General features: G+C 53.8%; 1 protein-coding gene across 3 annotated transcripts in view; it reads right to left on the reverse strand.

Annotated features, from left to right (window-relative positions):
- FADS2 (fatty acid desaturase 2) overlaps positions 1 to 20,302 on the reverse strand; it is a 35,907-nt gene extending 15,605 nt beyond the window's left edge. The window contains exons 1-7 of one of the 3 annotated variants that reach the window (XM_036122283.2): positions 20,193 to 20,302; positions 19,913 to 20,055; positions 19,139 to 19,256; positions 6,951 to 7,061; positions 5,066 to 5,263; positions 4,845 to 4,946; positions 158 to 283 (exon numbers count right to left, since the gene is read on the reverse strand). In XM_036122283.2, the coding sequence (XP_035978176.1) occupies positions 158 to 283; positions 4,845 to 4,946; positions 5,066 to 5,263; positions 6,951 to 7,061; positions 19,139 to 19,159 (558 nt within the window). In that variant the 5' untranslated portion in view covers positions 19,160 to 19,256; positions 19,913 to 20,055; positions 20,193 to 20,302. Of the gene's footprint in view, positions 1 to 157; positions 284 to 4,844; positions 4,947 to 5,065; positions 5,264 to 6,950; positions 7,062 to 14,564; positions 14,933 to 19,138; positions 19,257 to 19,912; positions 20,056 to 20,192 lie in introns of those variants that run through there. The other 2 variants (XM_036122281.2, XM_036122282.2) reach the window with 2 other exon arrangements.
- Positions 20,303 to 20,805: the final 503 nt, after the last annotated feature.

Here is a 20,805-nt window from a genome sequence, read left to right on the forward strand (position 1 = left end):
GAAATTCCAGCTTGAATAATTCAGGGCGTCCAGGAAGGGTTTCCAAGTAAACATCAGGGGCAGATGTGTTTGGACGGCTATCCAACCTCCAGGACTCCTTCTCTGGTTTCAGCTCAGGTCAAACACTTCCCACATCAACACTGACCCTTCATCATACCTCAACGGGCTGCGATTCGCCCAGGACGAACACGTGCCGCATGTTCACATCGGGATCCTTGTTGAAGATGTTGGGCTTGGCGTGATGTTGGAAGTGGCGATGGTTCCACCAGTTGGCGGAGGCACCCTGGGGGGGGAAATGGGGTGAGCAGCACCGAGACTCAGAACCAACTTTGCCATCACACCCGGGGCCTCGGGCCCCCGAGCCTCCGAAAACAGCCCTGCCAGTACTGAGTCCAGAGTGCCGGCCAGCCCTGAGGCCAGGACTTGTGAATGGAGCCAAGCCAGGCCGTCCCTCCATGTTTCCCCATCCCCCACAGCAATGGCGGCGAGGCCAGCTGGTGCCAGAGCGCATGGCGAGCACCTGGGCCGGTGTGGGGCGGCCTCTGCCCTCTGCCAGCACCAGGTGTGAGCCCCCACACCCCTCAGCCTCCGCACGTCCCCCGAGTGCCGTGCTATACAAGGAGAAACACTTCTGTTTCAGGAACGGTAAGAGGGGGTCTCTACTACATGGCCCGGGATTCTACTCCTAGGTGTGTACCCAAGAGAAATGAAAACATGGCCACGCAAAATCATACAGCAACATTCCCATTACTCAAAATGACCAACAGGTGGAAACTGTGTGGCCATGCCACGGAAAGGTGGGAAGCACCTGCTACAACGTGGACGAACCTTGAAAACATCCTGCTGAGTGAACGAAGCCAGACACAAAGGACCACATACGTGATTCCATTTATAGGAAATGTCCAGACTAGAAAATCTAGAGATAGAAAGGTTAGTGGCTGCCCAGGGTTAGGGTTGGGGACGCGTGGGAGGGATGAGGGGCTTGGGAGGCGGCAGCTAAGAGGTGTGAGGTTTCTTTTGGGGATGATGAAGATCTTCCCAAGTCGATTGTGATGATGGTTGCATAAATCTGTGAATATTCTATAAGCAGCTGGCAAGAGACAACCCAACAGCCCGATCAGTTGCTGCCCTGAGCGGTGAGGACTCAGTGAGGTCCCACCTGGAAGGCCAAAGGAAGGCTTAATAAGCCATCGCTAACAGGAACAGGGAAGAGCTCCCAGGTTCTAACATGAAAATATAAAACCACGATTCTAGGAGACAGGAAGCATTGCCTAAGTATTTATTTCAAAGTCACAAAGCTCTGTCTCACCAACGCAAGCTCTCGACACAGTTTGGAGGCATGCCTCTCCCCACAGTTGCCCTGTGGCCCATAGAAGGAAATGGGACCCTTCCGACTCTTCACTCTTTACTGGTGAACTACTGCTGGATCAATCAACCCTTGGGCCCAGGGTCTGGTCATCCACAAGAAGGACTAACTGCTAAAACAAACATTTTACTTGGAAGATCCTTTTGGCACAAACAAGGTCTCTGGACACGGAGAGGCCTGGGCGGGCACAGGTTTGGCCTTTGCCTGTAAGCACGTGGGTCTCAAAACCCATCAAAGTGGCGAAAAAAAAATGTCAGTGAGTGAGGGCTCAGAGGACTGAGGACTCAGATGACACGTTCACCTTTCCAGCCGGAAGGAACCCCACTCCTGGGAAAGGTCACATGGAAAGTCCCCAGCACAAAGAAATTGAGGAGCAAGTCATGTTAAGAGTGGGCAGATGTTTAGAATACACCGACCCAGGGATGTTTGTGGAATAAATGAAGGAAGGAAAGAGAGATGAGCTGTGAACGCCCCGGCGACGAGTCAGCGAAGGGAGGCCGTCTCGCTCTCTCTGGACAGAGCTAGTCCTCCGGGGGGTTCTCTTCCATTTCCATTCTTCACTAGGCAGAGCCCTACTTAGTCTTCCCACCCAGAAGCCCTGCCTGCCCTGGGATGAGGAGCAGCTCTGCGGATGAAGCAGTGATCCAGAGGCAAGCCCTTGGCCTGGCAAGGGAGAGTAGGGCACCCCAGCACACTGAGATGGGGCGGGGAAAGACAAGCAAAACTGGGGGAGGGGAGGGGGCCAGGCAGAGTGAGAGTGAGGGGTGCCTTCCTGACAGAGGGAAGAGGTTGGGCGAGGTCCCCTTGGTTGAGCCGAAAACCCAGGATCGCAGCCAAAAGTCCTGGGCTAAACCCTATCAGAGCCTGAGAGAAATCGAAAAATGTGTACTCCTGGCTTGAATGGTCACAAAGGCATCAACAACAGTTTCCGAATCGATTTTTTAGTTTGTCTCATTTTCAAATGAGAGAATTGCCAAGTTGGATGACTTTTCTCCACCAAGTGACAATCTTAATTCAAAAATTAAAAAAAAAAAATTTTTTTTTAGGGCAGGAGGGGCAGGGGGAAAGGGAGAGAGAGACTCTCAAGCAGACTCCCCACCCAGCACGGAGCCCGACATGGGACTCAATCTCCTGATCTTGAGATCACGACCTGAGCTGAAACCAAGAGTCAGACGCTTAACTGACTAAGCCATCCAGGCGCCCCTTAAATAATTTTTAACTAACTTAAACCAAAGTAAAATAATAATAAATTCTGTTTTGGTACAAATAATATACTTTCCCTTAATGTTGGGACCTTTAATACGTCCAGCTTCCCAACTCTTAAATATTTCTCAACTACTTTAATGTTCTGAGGAAAAAGACCAACTAACCATTAAAAAAATAATACATACAAACACGTATATAGGGTCACAGATTTTTTCCTTTTGCCTCAGGTTCCAATATGGCCCAGCACAGTCCTGATCTTTATTTAAAATGTTGCTATTTTGTTCACTGTAGATTTTCCTTGGCGTTAATTTTGTTTTTTAAAACCTATATTAAAATGTTCTTCATCCTGATTACTGAGTCCTTTAGTGTCCCCTTAAATTTTGTGCCCGAGGCAAGTGCCTCACTTGCCTCGCCCTAGTCCTGGCCCTGGTGGCCCGAGATGATGTAGTGGAAAAGTTGGAGGTCTCCTGGTCTCCGTCTCCAGATGCGGAGTCTGGAGGGTGCTGGCCTTGCCGTGTGCATTTTATCCTAAGTGCAATGCCGAACACTTAAAGGGTTTTTAACAGAGGTGTGATGACTCAGAACTCTTTGTACAAGACCATCCTCTGAAAGACCTGTCCGCCGGAATAGCCCGCAAGTCGGGATGGGGAGAGCCCACTCTGGAATCCCGCAGCTGCTCAGGCTGCGGGTAGGAAGCAGGTCCCAGCCCCTTGAGGCGCCCGGCACCCCGTTCTCTGCTCCACACCAACTTGTGCTATAGGACGCTCGAGGTGGCAGGGCACCTGGGGACCTCCCTGCAGCCAGCCCCCTTTTTTCCCAGCAAAGGGAAACCAAGAGAGCAGATGGATCTACAAGACTCGTCTGCAGCCGTGTGACTATGGGGTGCCAGACTGGTTTCAGCCAAGCTGTGAGGCTCCAGGCTCTGGGGCACCCTGGGGTGAGCTGCATAACTGTGCCCCCCCGGCCTACACATGGCAAGAAAGACACAGCAAAGCAGAGAACTGGCCAGCCATGAGTGCAGCCCCCGTCTCTGACCTCTAACCTCCGGGCCCAAGTACCCCGTCTTCCCCCTATCCCAGAGTTCTGACGTCATTAACCCACGTTCTCCATGGAGGCCAGTCCTCTGTCCTGGCCTCGTCCTCCGTCTGACAGGAGAGCTGCGCTCCAAGGTCCTGCAAAAACTGAGGGACGTGAGGCAGGAAAGGTCCTCCCGGCTCCCACCCAGAATCTGGATACAGGACACAGCCCATCTTTGTTAAGCGGGTGGGGATAATGTGGGTCGGGAGTGAGATGTTACTTTCCAATACTGAGGAGGGTTTTATCCAGCAGACAAGAGTATGAAATGAAACAAAGCGCTCTACTATGCACACCCGCTCCCTTCAGCCCTGAATTTCTGGACAGAAACCAGGTTCTCAGGCCGCCTCAGGCTCAGGGCCAGGCAAGCTGCGAGGGAACTGGTTCCTAGTTCAGCATTGGTTCACCCCCAACCAGATCCGGGGCCCAAAAGCCATGGGCTCTCCGCGGTCTGGGTCGCGGGGGGATATGCTTAACCCAGACAGGTAGCTCTTCCCAAGCCAGAGCGAGGTGGGGTGGGATTCTTTAGGACCCAGCCTTTCTTAGGAAGCAGCTGTGTGCTTCTGGGAAAGGGCCGAGTGGGGGATGATCTGTTTCAGAACGAGCCAGCAAGGACTTATTTCCAAAACCAAGGAGATAAGCCAATCGGACGAGTCCAAGGTCGCTGGCAAGTCCAGCCTGTCTTCTGACGAACTTGCCTCGCTGTAACGCTTTGTGGGGCGACCTCCTCAGCGGCAGGAGTGGGAGACAGGAACTATTTCCCCACGAGCCTTAAATACAACTCCGGTCCTGTGGCTCAGCGGATCACTGTGCTCTTTCATGTCCCTTATCTAAAGACTTCCGTGACAATATCTCTCTTTCAGACTAAGAGGGACTTATTAGAAAAGTTTTTAGATAACTAGTAAGCAATATCATCAATATCATCAACTGAGTCAATGTACAAAGGCAGCGTGTGCCTGTCCTCATAACCAGCACGCTGCTTTTGCTGGTTGATGTGATACGGAGACAGGCCTGGGAAGGTCAGAGGAGGGGAGGATTCGAGAAGCCCAGCAGGGAGGCCTGGCTCCCCGGCGCACCCGCCGTGTTACCCTGCGGCCACAGACACTGACCCGAGAGGAGACTTGGCCCCAGGCAAAGTAAGCCAGGGCCGAGCCAGCGGCTAGTTGATGGGCAGATGCCCAGGGCTGCCGGTATTTACCTTTAAGTGGCCAATGATGAACTTGTGGACAACGTGGTTCCATGCGGACTTCTTGAAGACAGACAGATGGCCATAATCGTGTTGCAGCCATCCGGCTTGGGCCTGGGGAAAGACATGCTTTCACAGAGCCAGCTTTCAAGCGTCCTCGGCCTCTGCGAGCTAAGGGGGTGGGGGGGTTAGGGTGGGGGCTTTAGGCGTCCGGTGAGGGCGCCCCACCTCACCTGAGAGGTAGCAAGGACAAAGGCCGTGATGATGGTTGGAATCCAGCCATTGCCAAAGTAAAAGATGATGAACCAGGCAATGCTCTCCATGACGATGATGTGGGCCAGGAGAAGGAGGAAGAACAGGTGGTTACTCTTGAACAGGTTCATGTCCTCGGCGGCCTTCCTCAGGGCCCGGAAGTCCTCGATGATCTGGGGCTGTTGAGCAAGGGCACAGGGCAAGTGTCGGCCACCTAGCTGCGCCGGAGGGGACCAACGTCTTCTTGCCAGGAGAAGCGGTGGCAAGAGGGACCACTCCACAGGCCCGTGACCCGAGGGAGCCCGGCCACCACGCATGATGCCTGCCACACCTGCCTGGGCCTCCATAGCCCTGAGGACTGCACATTTGGCCCCAGCCAGGTAGGTGGCAGAGAAAGGATTCGACTCAAAAGCCGGTGTTTTTTCGTTCACAGTGGCATTACTCCCAAGGCACGAGGCAGAAACAACCCAACTAGCCATCAATGGATGCATGGCTAAAGAGAATGTGGTCTATCCGCACAATGGAATACTATTCAGCCTCGAAGAGGAAGGAGAGTCCGACACCCGCTACCGCAGGGATGAACCTTGCAGACCCCGGGCTCCGTGAAATTAAGCCAGACACCACAGGACAAATACTGTATGATCCCATGTACCCGAGCTACCTAGAGCAGGCAAATCACAGACAGGAAGTGGAGTAGTGTTTACCGGGGCTGCAGGCAGGGGGGATGTTTAATGGGGAGTTAATGTTTAATGGGGACAGTTATAATTTGGGGTGATGAATAAGTTCTGGAAGTGGATGGTGGCAAAGGTTGCATAACAATGTGAATGTGCTCCCAAGCCACTGAACTATGCATCTAAAACTGGCTAAAATGGTAAAATTTGTGCTATGTATACCACACACACACACACACACACACACACACAGCTCGCACTTTTCCACTACCCAACCCTGCCCCCACTTGCTCTGGGCACTCTGTCGAGGGGGTTGCCCCCTGCCAGACGACATCCCTGCCCCTAGAGAGCTCAGGGAGGTGGGACCACTGGGTGGGCCTTGGGGATGTGGGGCTGGGGAGGCCAAGGTGGAGTCAGGGGCAGCTCTGGAGACATGAGCACGGCTGGGAGAAAGAAAGCAGCTGGGAGGCAGGGGTCAGGCAGGTGGGGGGAAGAGGGCGCTTTGAAAGGGTAGACAGGGTGCCATGTGGGTGGAGGAAGCCAGGTTTGGGAGCCTGGGTGATAATTGGCAAAGGATCTTGAAGAGTGGTGAACACCTGTTTAAGTAGGAAAAGTGGGGAAACCAGGTAGGGGCCAAAGAAGGCAGGGTCAGGAAGAAGGAAGCCCACAGGACACGGAAGAGAGGAGAGAAGCTGCCTGCCTACAGGGGGGCTGGGGAGGGCGGAGGATGGAGCCATGGGTGAAGGAAGCAGGATGGAAACCCAGGTCAGCTCCAGGGAGGGGTGAAGACAATTTCCCCCTTCAGCCCTGGGGAGAAAGGGGAGGGGCAGAGACGGGGAGAGCCAGGGGGAGGGGCACATGGAATGGGCTGGATTTCCCAGGGAAGGAGAAAGAGAAAACGGTGGGAGAACTGGACCAGAAGAGAAGACCCTGGGCCCAGCCTAACTCTATTGACACCACGGACATGAAGAGGCTGGGAAAGAATCACTGCAAGGTAAGGGGCCAGCCTAGGCTGGCAGCAAGAGGAAGAGGCTCACTGCAGAATCTCAGAGTCCTGCCTAACCCCAGGCATTGGGCGGTGGCTCCCCTGGACTGGCATAAAGGTCCCTTGGCCCACACCTGGCACTCTGTCTTTAGGCGGGCACCCCCTCTCCCTGCAAACCCTCCCCTCCTTCCTTGGTCTGGGCACACTCACGTTCTTGCCATGGTCCTGGCTGGGCTCCTCTGGAGCCAGCTCTCCAATCAGCAGGGGCTTCATGAACTTGCGCACGAAATCAAGGTCACGGTGGAAGGCGAGGAAGGCATCCTAGGGAGCAGGGAAGCAGGTGGTAAGTGGGAGACCTCAACCCAGGTAGGGCAGGGCTCACCGGCAGCCGCTCTCCATGTCCCCACTTGGGACACTGATCGAGGCCTCCCGGGACCTGGCCCCAAATGCTCTCTCCTGCCTCATCTCGGCGGACCCCGGTGCCCGGCCAAACCAGCGCTACCCCTGGATCTCCACCCTCAGCTCACCAAGGGTGTGTGCAGACATTCAGGATGCCTCCGGGCGAGTCAGAAAAATGTACCCCTGCAGGGAGATGCACGGACTGGGCAGGGCACCCAGGAAACCACACGACTTGCCACCCCATGCACATGGTTTACAGTGAAAAGCACAGGGCTGGAGCCCACTACAGCACGGAAAATGTGCTTGGGAGATCATGTCAAGCCAAAACCAAATACAAAACTAGGTAAAAAACATGTCTGAAAAAAGCTTTTTCATAATTAGAAAAAGCATGAAAATAATTACGAAAAAGATAAAGCCCTAAACAGTAATGTGTTAAAATAGCGGCATTATGCCTTGCTTTATTTTATTACTTCTTTTTTTTTTAAAGATTATTTATTTATTTATTTGAGAGAGAGAGAATGAGAGAGAGCAAGCACATGAGAGGGGGAGGGTCAGAGGGAGAAGCAGGCTCCCCGCCGAGCAGGGAGCCCGACGCGGGACTCGATCCAGGGACTCCAGGATCATGACCTGAGCCGAAGGCAGTCGCCTAACCAACTGAGCCACCCAGGCACCCTATTTTATTACTTCTCAAACTTTCTCTAACACTGCTATATTACTGCTTTTAAAATTTTAAAAATAGGGGCGCCTGAGTGGCTCAGTCGGTTAAGCATCTGCCTTCAGCTCAGGTCATTATCCCAGGGTCCTGAGATCGAACCCCATGTCGGGGCTCCCTGCTGGGTGGGGAGTCTGCTTCTCCCTCTGCCCTTCCCCCCTGCTCAGGCTTGCTCTCTCTCTCGAATAAATAAAATCTTTAAAAAATATTTATTTTAAATATTATATAATAATATTATTATTGTAGGGGGGCCTGGGTGGCTCAGTTGGTTGGGCATCTGCCTTTGGCTCAGGTCATGATCTCGGGGTTCTGGGATTGAGCCCCACATTGGGCTCCCTGCTCCGTGGGGAGTCTGCTTCTCCTTTTCCCTCTGCCTGCTGCTCCCCATGTTTGTACTCTCTCTGTCAAATAAATAAATAAATAATCTTAAAAAAATTATTATTGTAATTCCAATTACAAAGTTATAATGTGCTTGATTTGGGCAAATTTAGAGAATGTACAGAAGAATAAAGAGGAAAATAAATACCACCCAGAGAGCGACCACCGTTGCTAATATTTTAGCTTGTTTCTCTCTAGATTCTTTTCTATATGCGTTATGTAAATTATTACATAAATCATCTCATAACCAACATGGCATTTCCATTAGGGATGAGCTGGCATCATGGGCTACGATATGATGACCCAGTGGCAAACATTTACCCAGCAGTAAGCCAAACTTTCACACATTGCAGGACAGAGGACGAAGTCAAATGACACCATGAGAAACCATGAGAAACATCAATGTAGTTGGGGGGTGGGAAGTGTGTGTGCGTGTGTGTGTGTGTGTGTGTGTTGGGAGGGGGTGTTTAGCTTTTAAAAAACTGAGAAAGATAAAACAAAAAGATTATAAAAAAGGCAATGCTTGATTTGAAAGGCTCTTATTTGGAGGGGGAAAATAAATAAAGACCCAGCCATTCCACAGGACATTTTTGGGGTTGAATGAGAAAATTGGAATATGGACCACATATCTGGTCATAGGAAGGACTTACTATTCATTTTCTTAATCGCAAAGAAGGTTTTGTGATGTTAGACCATGTCCCCATTCTTAGGAGCAGGTGGTGAAGAACTGAGGGACGAGGTGGCTCATTTCTCAGCCAGCACCCGCTGCCCTACCCCAGCCCACCCTCAGGTCCAGGTCATGCCCTCAAGCCCCCACCTGGGCTGGGGAACTTGGTGGAGCAGACAGACAGACAGACAGACTCCCGTCCTGACCCAGGCCATTCCTTGGCCATTTCCAGAGGGCTCTCAGGTGGCCTCTCACCCCCCCCCCCCAAGTGACAGGGAGGGAGCCAGGAGCCTTGTTTACGCTCCCTCCCCGAAGGCTGAGCGCCCTGTCATATAGATGAAGACACTGGAGCACAAGAAGGGGACATCCTCTGCTCCAAGCGCAGAGCCAGGATCAAACCCAGGTTCACCTGACTCAGGGACTGCTGCACCACATCCCTCCTGCCCGTCGAGGAAGCCAAGTGCCGTTAGATTGTCTGGCCGTCCCTGGTAGATCTGACGGCTTTCTGAGCAGACCAGGTGAAGACCACCTGTGAACCCCCCAAACTCATGCTGACGCCAGGGCCTTCGCACGGTGCTTCCTTCTGCCTGGGAGCCCTGCTCCCATGGTGCCCCGTGGCCTGCTTTTCCCAACCAGCCCCCAGCCCCACACTCTCTCTTGGACATTGCCCTGTTTCGCCTTCTTCATAACAGTTACAAATTCACAAGCTGTATTACTTCCATATATGTCATTCTCCCCCCGCGAGACTCTGGTGAGCTCCACAAGGGAAGGGCCACAGCCGTCTTGTTCACTGCAACCCCAAGGCTTATGACCACGCTTAAGAGGGGCTCACAAGTGAATGTGAGGGCCCAGGATCCCACAGCTCTGCCGCCTCGAACCCCAGGAAACTTTCCCACTCTGCAGTCATGTTCAGACCCTTCTCGCGCTGTTTTGTGCAACTGGCTCATGCTTCCAAGACACCAGAACTCTTCACCCTCTCCCGCCCCAGTCTGGTGGTTGCAGAGTTACCGCATGCTGAGACCTGTAGGCTAGCCACTGAGCTACACTTAGGTGTACGTAAGCGCTAACCTTTACCAAACTCTAAGGCAGGTCCTATTTTAGAGACAAGAAAAGAGACTGAGGGAGGCGAAGCTGGAGCCTGCAGTCACATTGCAGGTGTGCCTACTTCTAGAGTTTTCCAAAGCTCATACACACGCCTCAATCAAAACAAGCTTCCTCCCCGCTGAGAGTTGAGCACTTTTTGCGTCTTCCCCTTCAAAGTGTCACGGAGGGACCTCACACTCCTACAGAAGGTTCCCAGTAACTGTTGGGTTATAGAAGGGTCTGGCTGGTGCTAGGGACGTCACCAGGCAAGGCAAGAGGTGGCCAATCCAAACGTTGACTTTGGGAACAAGAATTGGAACCAGAATCTGTCCTCACTTGTCAGGAAGAGAAGCCAACGGCTTTCCAGGAGGGCCTGAGACAAGGGTGAAGAGAAAGGTGCAGCAACAGCTTGAGAGCAGACCGGACCTGTCCTCAGGCGGGCAGGGGTGTGGGCTGCAGGGTGGGGAGGGCAGGCTGCGGGAGGAAGGGCCAGAGATTCCAAAATGGAAGACACCGTATGCCGTGCACTTCTGCTTCCGCCACCCCCCAGCGCCATGAACTTCTGCATGAAGACACCTTCCCTGGCCCAACCCCACTCAGGGTAGAGCTGGTGGCTCCTACCACACTGAGGGTTGGGGGCCATGATTTGTTTCCGGCTGTGCCCACCTTCTCTGCAGAGCAGAGCTAGTCTCCAGGCCAGCCTCATACACCTGGGCACTGAGCCTGGACCCAGGAAACATGGGAGGAGCAAACTCAGGGCATTCCAGGTCGCAGGTAGCAGCCCTGGGGACCGGGACTCCACAGGACAAGGGGTTAAAGAGGGAGAAGCTGAGGAAGTACCCTGAGCTCTCAGCTAGAGACAGAGTCACTGACGCCCTTCCCACGGTGGAGCCCCTGGACCGTGGCACATCCCAGGGAAAGGAAGAGGCTGTGGGCCGAGCTCTGTGACCAGAGCGCCCTCAGTGAGAGCATCTCAGCTGATGTCTGGCACACGCAAGGCCCCGGGGTGGGAAGAGCACATCTACACAGAAGGTAGGCGCAAGTGACAGCAGAGCAAACCCACGGGGCCTGAGAGGATTCTCACAAAGGGTAAGCAATGGGAGGATGCTTTGCTGGGTGCTTGCGTGAGGCTGCGGTCAGCGGGGGCCAGCCTGCCCTGCCCAGATCCAGCTCAGGAAGCACAGCTGCCTTCTGGGCAAAAACAGAGGAGCGATTTAATGCGCTGTCAACACCTTTTCCTCTGGTGAAAATGGGGACACTCAACATTTCTTCACATTCTGTTGGTGGTCTACTTAACTGCCTACTCTGGGTGCTGGGGACATGCACATACGTGCACAGGAGGCTAAGGGACACCCAGTAAGGATCCCTCACACCTGTAGGACGTCCTGAGTGTGAAAGAGTGAAGTTATGCACAGCCCATTGGAAGGCAACAACCTCCCATTTCACAGACGTGTGAAAGCAAAGTTCACAGGAAATGCCTCGCTTAGGAATTCCTAAAGCGGGAATGCAAGCCTAGGTCCTCTGACTCCGAATACCACCACCCTCCTGCCCTGTCTAAAGGAGGTCAGAGATCGTGCCATTTTCAATCCGTTGCCTTTTCATAAGAACAACATAGGAGCAGGTTCACCGATGGAAAGAACCCTGACCACTTCTCGCCTTCCCTGGGTTCTAAGAGGCGACTGATGCAGATGGGGCAGGAAAAGCTGGAGACAAGGCAGGAGGTGGGGAGCTGGTGCCTAGAAGGAGAAGGTCTAAGCGTCAAGTCCCAGCTTGAGAGGAAGGGAGAGAAACAAACCCACCAGATGTGGTCATTGTCTGAATTGTTCATCTTAATGCCCGGGGCCCAGCTCAGAGGCGAGGAGACACCGAATAAATGTGTGATGAATTGCAGCTGAAGATTAAAAGCCCCAAGTGGGGAAAGTTCTGCAGTGGTGGGTGGTGGGCCTCTGCCTTGAAGAGCAGACATCCTTGGGACTCGGGGGGTTCCTTTTCCCACAGCAAGGTGGAGAGCAAAGGAGTGCCAGAGGGCAGGGGAGGTGGAGTAGGAAGGGAGAGAGGGAGAGAGGTGGGCCTGGAGGACTCCGTAATGACAGATCTTGAGCTTAGGGGCTGAGTGCTACCACTGGAGCAAGGTTTTCAAACTTGAGCAAGGTTTTTAAACCTAAGAGCAATGAGAGATACCTACAGGTCTGATCCGAGGGCCAGCTGCACTAACATGCATGAATGTGCTCTGTGAGTTGCAAAAATTAAGCACCTGTATTCTTACAGGCAAGGCCAAATTCTTCCTTCTGCAGAAGCACCAAATGACCACTGCCCTTGGCTAGGTCACCCTTTGGGGAAGAGGTGATCTTGACTTCTGAGGCCCTTTCTTCAGAAACAGGAAAATCCCTTATAGAGGCCCTGAATTGTCCCAAGAATGGCTTCTTGGACTTTCGGCCTCTTCGGAGGATGTTACTGCACCATGATCGGCTCAAAACAGTGCGCTGAGTGCTCCAGGGGATCTGAAATCTTATCTGCTGACCCGTCCCTCCCCAACTTGCATGGCCCTAATACTCTGTCTGTCGCAAGCTCTAAGGAAGAAGTCTGTGCTCTGAGGGGCAAAACCACCGCTCAACAGCCCAAGACCAAGGGTCTCTTGATTCCTAGCCTATTCCTACCTCCCGGAATCCCCTTCCTATACACCCCGTGCTGCCCATGGCCTTTCCCCACGCTGGTCCCAGACAACGAAGAGAGGAGAACCCAGTTGCCCACTCCACGTTACACCACTATATCCCCACTTAGAACATGCCAGGCTCTAAAAGCCTCATCTTAGAAGGCGGTAAGCTTCGAGGATAAGGATTTTGCAGTGCGTTAACACAACACTTAAAGCTGGCGTAGATTTCAACATTTTTTTCACCTAATTCCTTGTTGCTTACTTTACATAATCCTCACCTTCTTCTCTCACTTGCCTGACCAGTGACAAGAAGCAAGGTTTCTAGTGCTTACTCACAGCTTACGAAGCGCTTCGCCGCACAGTGTATATTTTTCCACATAAGAGAATATAGTTAATGGTGGGAAGACCTCGACCAGGAGACAGGTCTTTTATTTGAGAATTGCCCTTACCCAGCTCCCACAAACAGGGGCAGGAAGGGCCACGTGACATAACACAGATGGTCTGAAAACCTTATGCCCACTAAGTTACGATTAGCGGCACAGCCCCCGGGCTGAAGCAGTGTTGACAAGCAGGTAAAACCGGACGGGCTGAAACGCTGTAGGCACCATCTCTTGTTGACCATCTTCTTGAGCTCACATATATGCCCGGACCCTGCTCCCCAAAGCCATAAGCCATTCACAGCCTAGATTATAACTGCCTGGGTAGGCCTATCCCAAGGAGACTTGGAAAAGGTAGGGAGATCAAAAGTTCCACGGACTGACAGGGGCCCATACAGCTAGGACAGCAAAAGCCCGCAACTGGTCAGCATGCTAGGCGTCCAGGTGCCACGATCTAGGTATCTCTCCCGATCTAGCTATCTCTCCTGTGGCCTCTCCCCTATTCACCCTTCCCAAGTAGCCTCTGACTCGCTGCCGCCTGAGAGGCCCCTTTCTTCCCTCCTTGACTCTCTTGGGTTCCCTCTCTCCCACTGGAGTTCCCCTGGGCTCCAGCAGCACTCTAAAGAAATGCAAGGATTGCAGACTCGGGGATCAGGAGGTGCCAAAGGGACTGAGCCACACCTCTGGTGCGGGTAAGATGGGCCGCTCTGGCTCTGGGCCCAATACCTTGGGCTCCCAATACCTTTGGGAGTGCAGATGAGGGAAGGGCATTCCTGGCAGGATTTAGAGACAGAGGACCATTGAGTAGTTGAGAAGTCTGAGAGTAACCCTGGCCCAGCTGGACCTGTTGCCAAACCAGCCTAGGGCTGCTAAATCCACACTGCTCCAAGCCCCTCTGGACCTGGGCTTTGCAAACTCTCCTTCCAATTCCCGACCCCGGTGCCCAAGAACCGACCCTTTAGGGGGTGGGTCCTGGTAGTCCTTGCAAGCCTGAGAACAGGAGCTCCCGGGGCGGTCTCTCCGTGGCGGCCATTGCGGACCTTCTCAGAGCAGGAGCAAGCCCGGCGGGGACAGGCCTTTTCCTTCCTCACCCCCTACTCTGGCTGGAGAGTGAGGGACGTGCGCTGAATCCCACACCTGGCTCCTCTCCCACTCCGATCCTCGGCGCCCAGAAGCGGCCATCTTCCGAGCTGGGGATGCCAAACTCCTAGGTCCCGAGGGCCCCCTTTGGGGAGTACCTGGCTCCTTGTGAACCCGGCGGAAGGATGGGGGAGGCGTGTGTCCTTAGCGCGCTCGGTAGACCCGGTTCCCCACCGCTTGGATCTCCACCGCGCTGCTGCCTCCCGGGCTCCCAAATCCGACCCCCATAGCCAGGTGGCCCCGCTGTCCTAAAGGATGAGGATTTGGGGCGGAGAACGAGCGCAGTAGGCACACTTTGCTTGCCTCCTGGACGCTCCATTCAGCGCTGAAGGTCTGGTTTGGAGCCCTGGGATCCCTGGCTCCTGACTCCCGCCTGCAGAAGAGAAAGGCGGCAGGAGAGCCCCCACACCCTTACCGTAGCATCCTCCCCCGCGTAGTGCCCGATGACCCGCTGGCCCCCTGGGTGCCGGCTGGACCATTTGGTGATGTTGTAGACCTTGCGGTCGATGACGAGCCACTTGTCCGTGCGCAGGTTGTGCTTCTGAATCTCCTCCCAGCTGAAGGTGGGCATGGGCGCCTCGCGCTCGGTGGCCCCCTCGCCCTGGTTCCCCCCTTTCCCCATGCCGCCTGCTGACCGGGACGCCCCGTGCACTGTGGCCTCCACGCCCGCAGCTCGAGTGTGCGGTCCGGGCTCTCCTCCCTTTCGGCTTTTGTCTTCTCCCACTCCTCCTCCCGCCGCGCCCTTCCCCCAGCCTCCTGGCCCGCGCTCGGGAGTCACCCCTGCCTTCCCTCTGACTATCCCCGGCTACCCAGTGCCCCCAGTGGGTGTCTTTGCTCCGCCCCGCCCTCCGCCCGCCAGCCCGCAGTGGACTTCTGCCTCCAGGAAAAACTCCGGGGTCGTTCAGGACCTGGACGCCTCTTCCGCCCGCCCCTTCGGCTCCCCCCGCCCGCGACTCCGCATCCTCCCGCGTTCCCCGCCGCCCTGGTTTCCACAGTGATCAGCAGAGCGCCTGCACCAATCCGGGCGCGTCGCCCCGCCTGCCATTGGCCCAGGAGGATCTTTCGAAGGCCAGCGGGCTGGAGCGGTGGTCCCCGGTCCCCCGCCCGCGCGCCGGCGCTGAGTCGAGCCCAGCCGCGAGGCCGCTACGTGTCCGACCTCCCCCGCCTCCCCACCCCCGCCCCTTGCGCTCCAGCCCCGGGCGCGGGAGGAGATCCCAGAGGAGCCGGGCGGGCGGGGGCGGGGAGAGGGGGCGGTTGCTGGGCGCGTACGCGCACAAGCCGCGCTCCCGGGCTCTGCACCTGACGCGGGCGCACTCCCGGCCTGGCCCGGCCCGGTCTGGGTGACGCCCTTCCCCGGCCCGCTGGACTCGGGAGTCCATTATCCCCGCATTGCCCGCGCTCTCCACGTTAGCGCCGTCCTGCAGCCTCCCTGGAGAAACAAGCCGGCCCCGGACTCGTGCGGGGCTCTGAACCCTGTAATCAGACGCCCTCAGGAAAGAATTGGGGGACCTCTGCTCTGCTTCTTTGTGCGAGGCGCCATGGTGGTGGGGGGAGCGGGGGGGCGCGGCGACCAGCCGGACACGGTCCTTGCCCTGTACTCAGGAAGCGCACAGGCGAGTTGGGCGACGGGACGGGGAGCACATACGAGGCACTGGACAGTAGTGCCCGACAGACTCCAGGAAATAAAGATGGAGACATCAAAAGGATAGGTGGAGAGGCAGGCCCCCAGACTCCAGCTGGACGGAGCTTGCTTGGGATCGGTGCCCCGAGCCCTGGATCGTGAAGGTGGGCTGAGGATAAGTGGGACGTAAGGCTGAACAGAGGGAGGTGGGGGGTGAGGACAGCCTTGGGAATCAGGAGTTCATAAGCGGCCCTCATGTTTCGGTGGGGTGATTTCTAGGTCCCTGAGTGCTGGCACACTTCCCCTCATTAGCTTCTCACCCCAACCCTGTGAGGTGAACGTGTAGCAGGACTAACTCGATCTTGAATTCACTTTGCCTTGAACACTTCTCCCTCCCTTGTTACTGCTACACTTTAGATTTTTGAGTGCTCTAAGCCCGTTGGACGAACTAGCTGAAATCGGAACACTGAATTAAGACAACACATTGCACAAAATAAACTAATCGGCATGTTCTTGCATGTTACCCCCTAAGCAAGTGATAAGCTTATAGTAATCAATTCTGTTTAGAGTTTCTTAAGGAATTTGAAGAACCTGGCCAGTGTTTATAGAAGACATCGGATTGATTGCTCAAACCCTGGTGGCACCTTAGCCAGTTTCTTTTCCTGTTTCCCTCCCCCTTTAACAACCCCTCAGCGCACCGAGATGGGAAGATGGTTTTGCAAGACATTAGTCCACCCTCTTCTTGGTTAACTGGTTTCTCAAATAAAGTTGCTTTTGTTGCTCTAGTTCCTTGTCTCTTACTGGCCTCTCGTGGGGCAAGCAGAGCAGGCCTGTGTTTGATGACGAACAGGACCCATGTTGTTATATTGAACTACAACCTGGAGAGACTGAGGTTTAAGAGAGATGAACTAGGCAGGTACTTGGGGCTCTAGCCGCTAGCACAACTGGGCACCTTCCAGACATCACCCCACCTCTCTCCTAATGAGGTCAATGGAAAGGACCCATTGTAGAACTTTGGTGTGGAGCAACCTGATGCAGCGTGGGTAGGAAAATCACTCTAGCCAATTGGGGGCGGGGAGAGACAGTGGAGGTGACACAGGGTCCCCTTCGTGCCATTGTCATGGTGGTCAGCCTCCTCGGTGTCAGGCTGGTAGCAGTCCTGAGTGTGCTTCGTTCATGTCATAAACTCCGACAGGGAGAGAATGAGACCGCTCTGACTTTAAAGAGTAGCAATAGACATCCGAACCAAAAAGCCTGGCTCACGGGATAAGAGAGGATGAAGCAAGCTCCCCGCCCCCACCCCCCCACCCCCACCCCCACCAGGAGAGTATACTGACATTTACGTCTGTTAAAGATGTACTGAAACAGTAAGGAAGACTGTAATTTTTTTCAAAAGGGGGATTGTCACAAATACATAGATAACTTTAATGAAAAAATTTAAAAGGTCGGGGAGCTCAGAATGAGTGACAATCTGAACGGAAGAACCGGGGGCTCTCTCATGGAGGAGCCTCGCAGGCTAAGAACGGGCCACGAGAGGGCGCCTGGGTGGCTCAGTTGGTTAAGCGACTGCCTTCAGCTCAGGTCATGATCCTGGAGTCCCTGGATCGAGTCCCGCATCGGGCTCCCTGCTCAGCAGGGAGTCTGCTTCTCCCTCTGACCCTCCCCCCTCTCATGTGCTCTCTCTCATTCTCTCTCTCTCAAATAAATAAATAAAATCTTTAAAAAAAAAAAAAAAAGAACGGGCCACGAGAAGGCATCAAGGTCTAAAAGACGGTGAGTGCAGCTGAGGATGGGCGCGAAGTGGGGACCAGCCAGGTGTGGGGTGCCCAGCAGATCCCAGCATAATGCCACCCAGAGTAGGCTCAGAAAGACATTTGCTGAAGACATGAATGAGTGCATGAATTAAAGAATGAATAAAGAACAGAGGGGAATGGCTCCAGCCACAGTTCTCTCAGACCTGCAACAGGCAGAGTTCAAAATGGGAAAAGCCTCGCGTGCTTTGTCAAGTATGGAGGACTTTATCCTGGGGGAGGTGGGGAGATTCATAAAGCAGAAGTGTTGGCTATGCCCAGATCCAGGAGAGACCTCAGGAGGCAAGCTTGGGCTGGACGGGATGTGGGAGACCAAAGGGGACCCCGTGGCAATCCAGAAGAGAGTAGAAGAGGGGCTGAAGCCAGAGGGAGTCCAAGGCAGGCAGACGCCACCTTGCCCTCATCTGCCCTTCTCCTGCTCTATTATTTATTGCTGTCACTACTCGGAGGGGCCTGATAAGACTGTTCCCTTAGAGAAAACCCCATAGTACCCAGCTGACCCCAGAGCCACTTAGGAAAAGAGGTGATCTCAGAGAGGGTCGAGGTTCCCATGGTTTACTCCTGCCCCACAGAATCCCTCCTCCCGAGGACTGCAGCTTCCTGGGGATTCTGCCAGGACCTCATTGTGATCACTGTACTTTATTGGGAATAAAAGAGAAAAGCGTGGGTGGCTTGGAGCCCAGGTCCTCCCTGCCAGCCAAGTGAGTGAAAGCCTGGGGGAGGTGCCTTAGGAGACAGGGCCTGAGGGCAGAGCCTGTGCAACTGGTATCCACAGAACAGCTGGGTGGCCTTTCGGTCTGTGCTCACAGGGGCTCTCTGAGGTCTGCAGGTGGACGGGTGGGGTCACGGGAGTGAAGAGACAGGTTAATCGGCGGGAAAGTGAATGTGGAAAACGCCTGCAGGAGGCAGCCACAGGGGAGGTGGAGGGGTGGGGGCGTAGGGGGGTGAGGAGAGGGAACAGGGTTCTAGCATGGAGACCCTCAGAGGCAGAGGGCCGGTGGCCGAAGGAGTATGCTCCTCCTGGCCCCTTCTGGCTCTTCCTTTCCCTGGTTGATAAAGATGGTCAAGGCAACACTAATCTTTTTCTTTTTAAGATTTTATTTATTTATTTGACAGATTGAGAGAGCCACCCCAAGTAGGCAGAGTGGCAGGCAGAGGGAGAGGGAGAAGCAGGCTCCCTGCTGAGCAAGAAGCCCTATGTGGGGCTCTATCCCAGGACCCTGAGTTCATGACCTGAGCTGAAGGCAGACGCTTAACCGACTGAGTCACCCCCGTTCCCTTCATCTTCACAGGTGACTTTCTGTCAAGCCATGGCTCTTATCTTTCACAGTCCATGCATTGTCAGGTTTTGTGAATGAACAGTCAACCCTCTCTGGGTCTCCTTCCTGTCTCCCGTTCATTTCTCTGATCATTATAATCTTCTCCGATTTTAATAGTGGTGATAACCATCTCTCGTGTTGACCTATCATGTTAGGGTGTCCAAAGGACTCTCCTATGGTGGACAAAAGCCTTTGGCACAATGCCCAGGACAAAGGAGGCATTCAAAGGGGCTCTTACCCTTCCTCCTCTGGATCTCATTCTTCACAGCAAGGCCGAAAGTGCGTATTCTTACTCCATCTTTGCTGCTGTGGACGCGGACACTGGCCCCCTCAACCAGCAGATAGCAGACTGAGTCCTAGAACACAAACCCCAGATCCTGCTCCCATCAAACCTTCTAGAACCCTCTCTGAAAGGTCTCCAGCAAGTCCAATCACATTTTCTCAGACCGCTCAGAGACTTCTGGCAGGCTGACATCCTTTCCTCTTGCCATACCACCCTCTCTTGGTTCTTTGGCAATACACAATCCCAATTCTACCGTTGGACCACAGCCTTTTTTGTCTCCATTTGCTTGTCTTCCTTCTCCTCCCCTCTAAATGTTCTTGGCCCTTGGCTCACCCAATATTTTCTCCTTCAGGGCCCACGTTTAGGACATGACCACATCAGGGATGACTCTGGATCTCAAATCTATATCCACTTACTTCCTACACAGGCAACTCTGAACGTCCTGCTAGCATGGCAGACTCGACATAAACCTCCCCGAGTCAAGAATTAGGTCTCAGCGGATGTGTCCTTTGGACCTAGGCAGGTCTCATCTTCACTGTTTTTGATGCAAAAGTGAATTTGGCATCTTCCTTTCCAAATGGCAGCCCTGCCTCTTAACTTCCTCATTTCTATTAATGATACCACTTTGCTTCTTGTCACTCGGGCTCAGAATTTCAGAATGTCTTTTACTTCTCTTTCTTTTGCCTCCCACCTTTGCAAAGAAAAGTCGTTGTGTTCAACAGATTCTACTTCCGACAGTGTTTCCCATCTGTCCCTTTTATTCCGTTGCCACTGCCACTGTCCGGGTGGAGGGTGTCCGACACTCGATCACCGCACGCGCCACCACAATGCCATTTTGCTGAGTGAGACTCCTGTCCAAAGGTTCTCATTGCCTAGTGAATTAAGCAGGGGTGGGTGAGGAAGGAACGCATGTAAATATTAATAATCTTCCAGGAAGGTAGTGGCCTTTTCTGCAGCTCCAACCCAAATGGCTAAAAAAGTATAGGAGAGGACGCTAGGGGGATATCACCTTATTTTTTGCAAAATCCTTGTAGGAATGTCCCACGTAGTTCTGATCATGAAACCAACTAATGACTAAGGAGAAGATGTTGTTCATGCAGAAGGACGCTCCTCATTAGTCTGCAGATTGAAAGAAGAAATAAGGAAGGTTAAACTGCGGGGAGTCAGGCTTGTTCACTAAGTCCTAGAATACCAAAATAAGAGTGCCTCCTTGAGACCGGAGAAGCAATGAACACAACGATACATATAAAAAGAAGGCTTACTTTATGTAGCGGGAAAGCAGGGTAAGAATGAACAGGTGATGCCCGCTCTGGAATACTTACTTGGGGAACCCAGGCTGGGTGGGGTATGTCTAATCTGATTCTCACAGCAGAGAAGATCATCATGCGCACTTTTACAATGTGTCCCTCTGTGTCCCTATCAGGGAAGGACAGTAGCCTGATGGACCACAAGCCACACCCCGGAGAATACGGGCATTAGAAGGCCTGGATTCGGGGCACCCAGCTGGCTCAGTTGGTGGAGCATGAGACTCTTGATCTCGAGATCGTGAGTTCGAGCCCCACGTTGGGCACAGAGATGACTTCATTAAAAAAATTAAAAAAAAAAAAGGAGGCCTGAATTCT

The sequence above is a fragment of the Halichoerus grypus genome, chromosome 11, assembly GCF_964656455.1.
Source record: "Halichoerus grypus chromosome 11, mHalGry1.hap1.1, whole genome shotgun sequence".
In the NCBI taxonomy this organism is placed as follows: Eukaryota; Metazoa; Chordata; class Mammalia; order Carnivora; family Phocidae; genus Halichoerus; species Halichoerus grypus.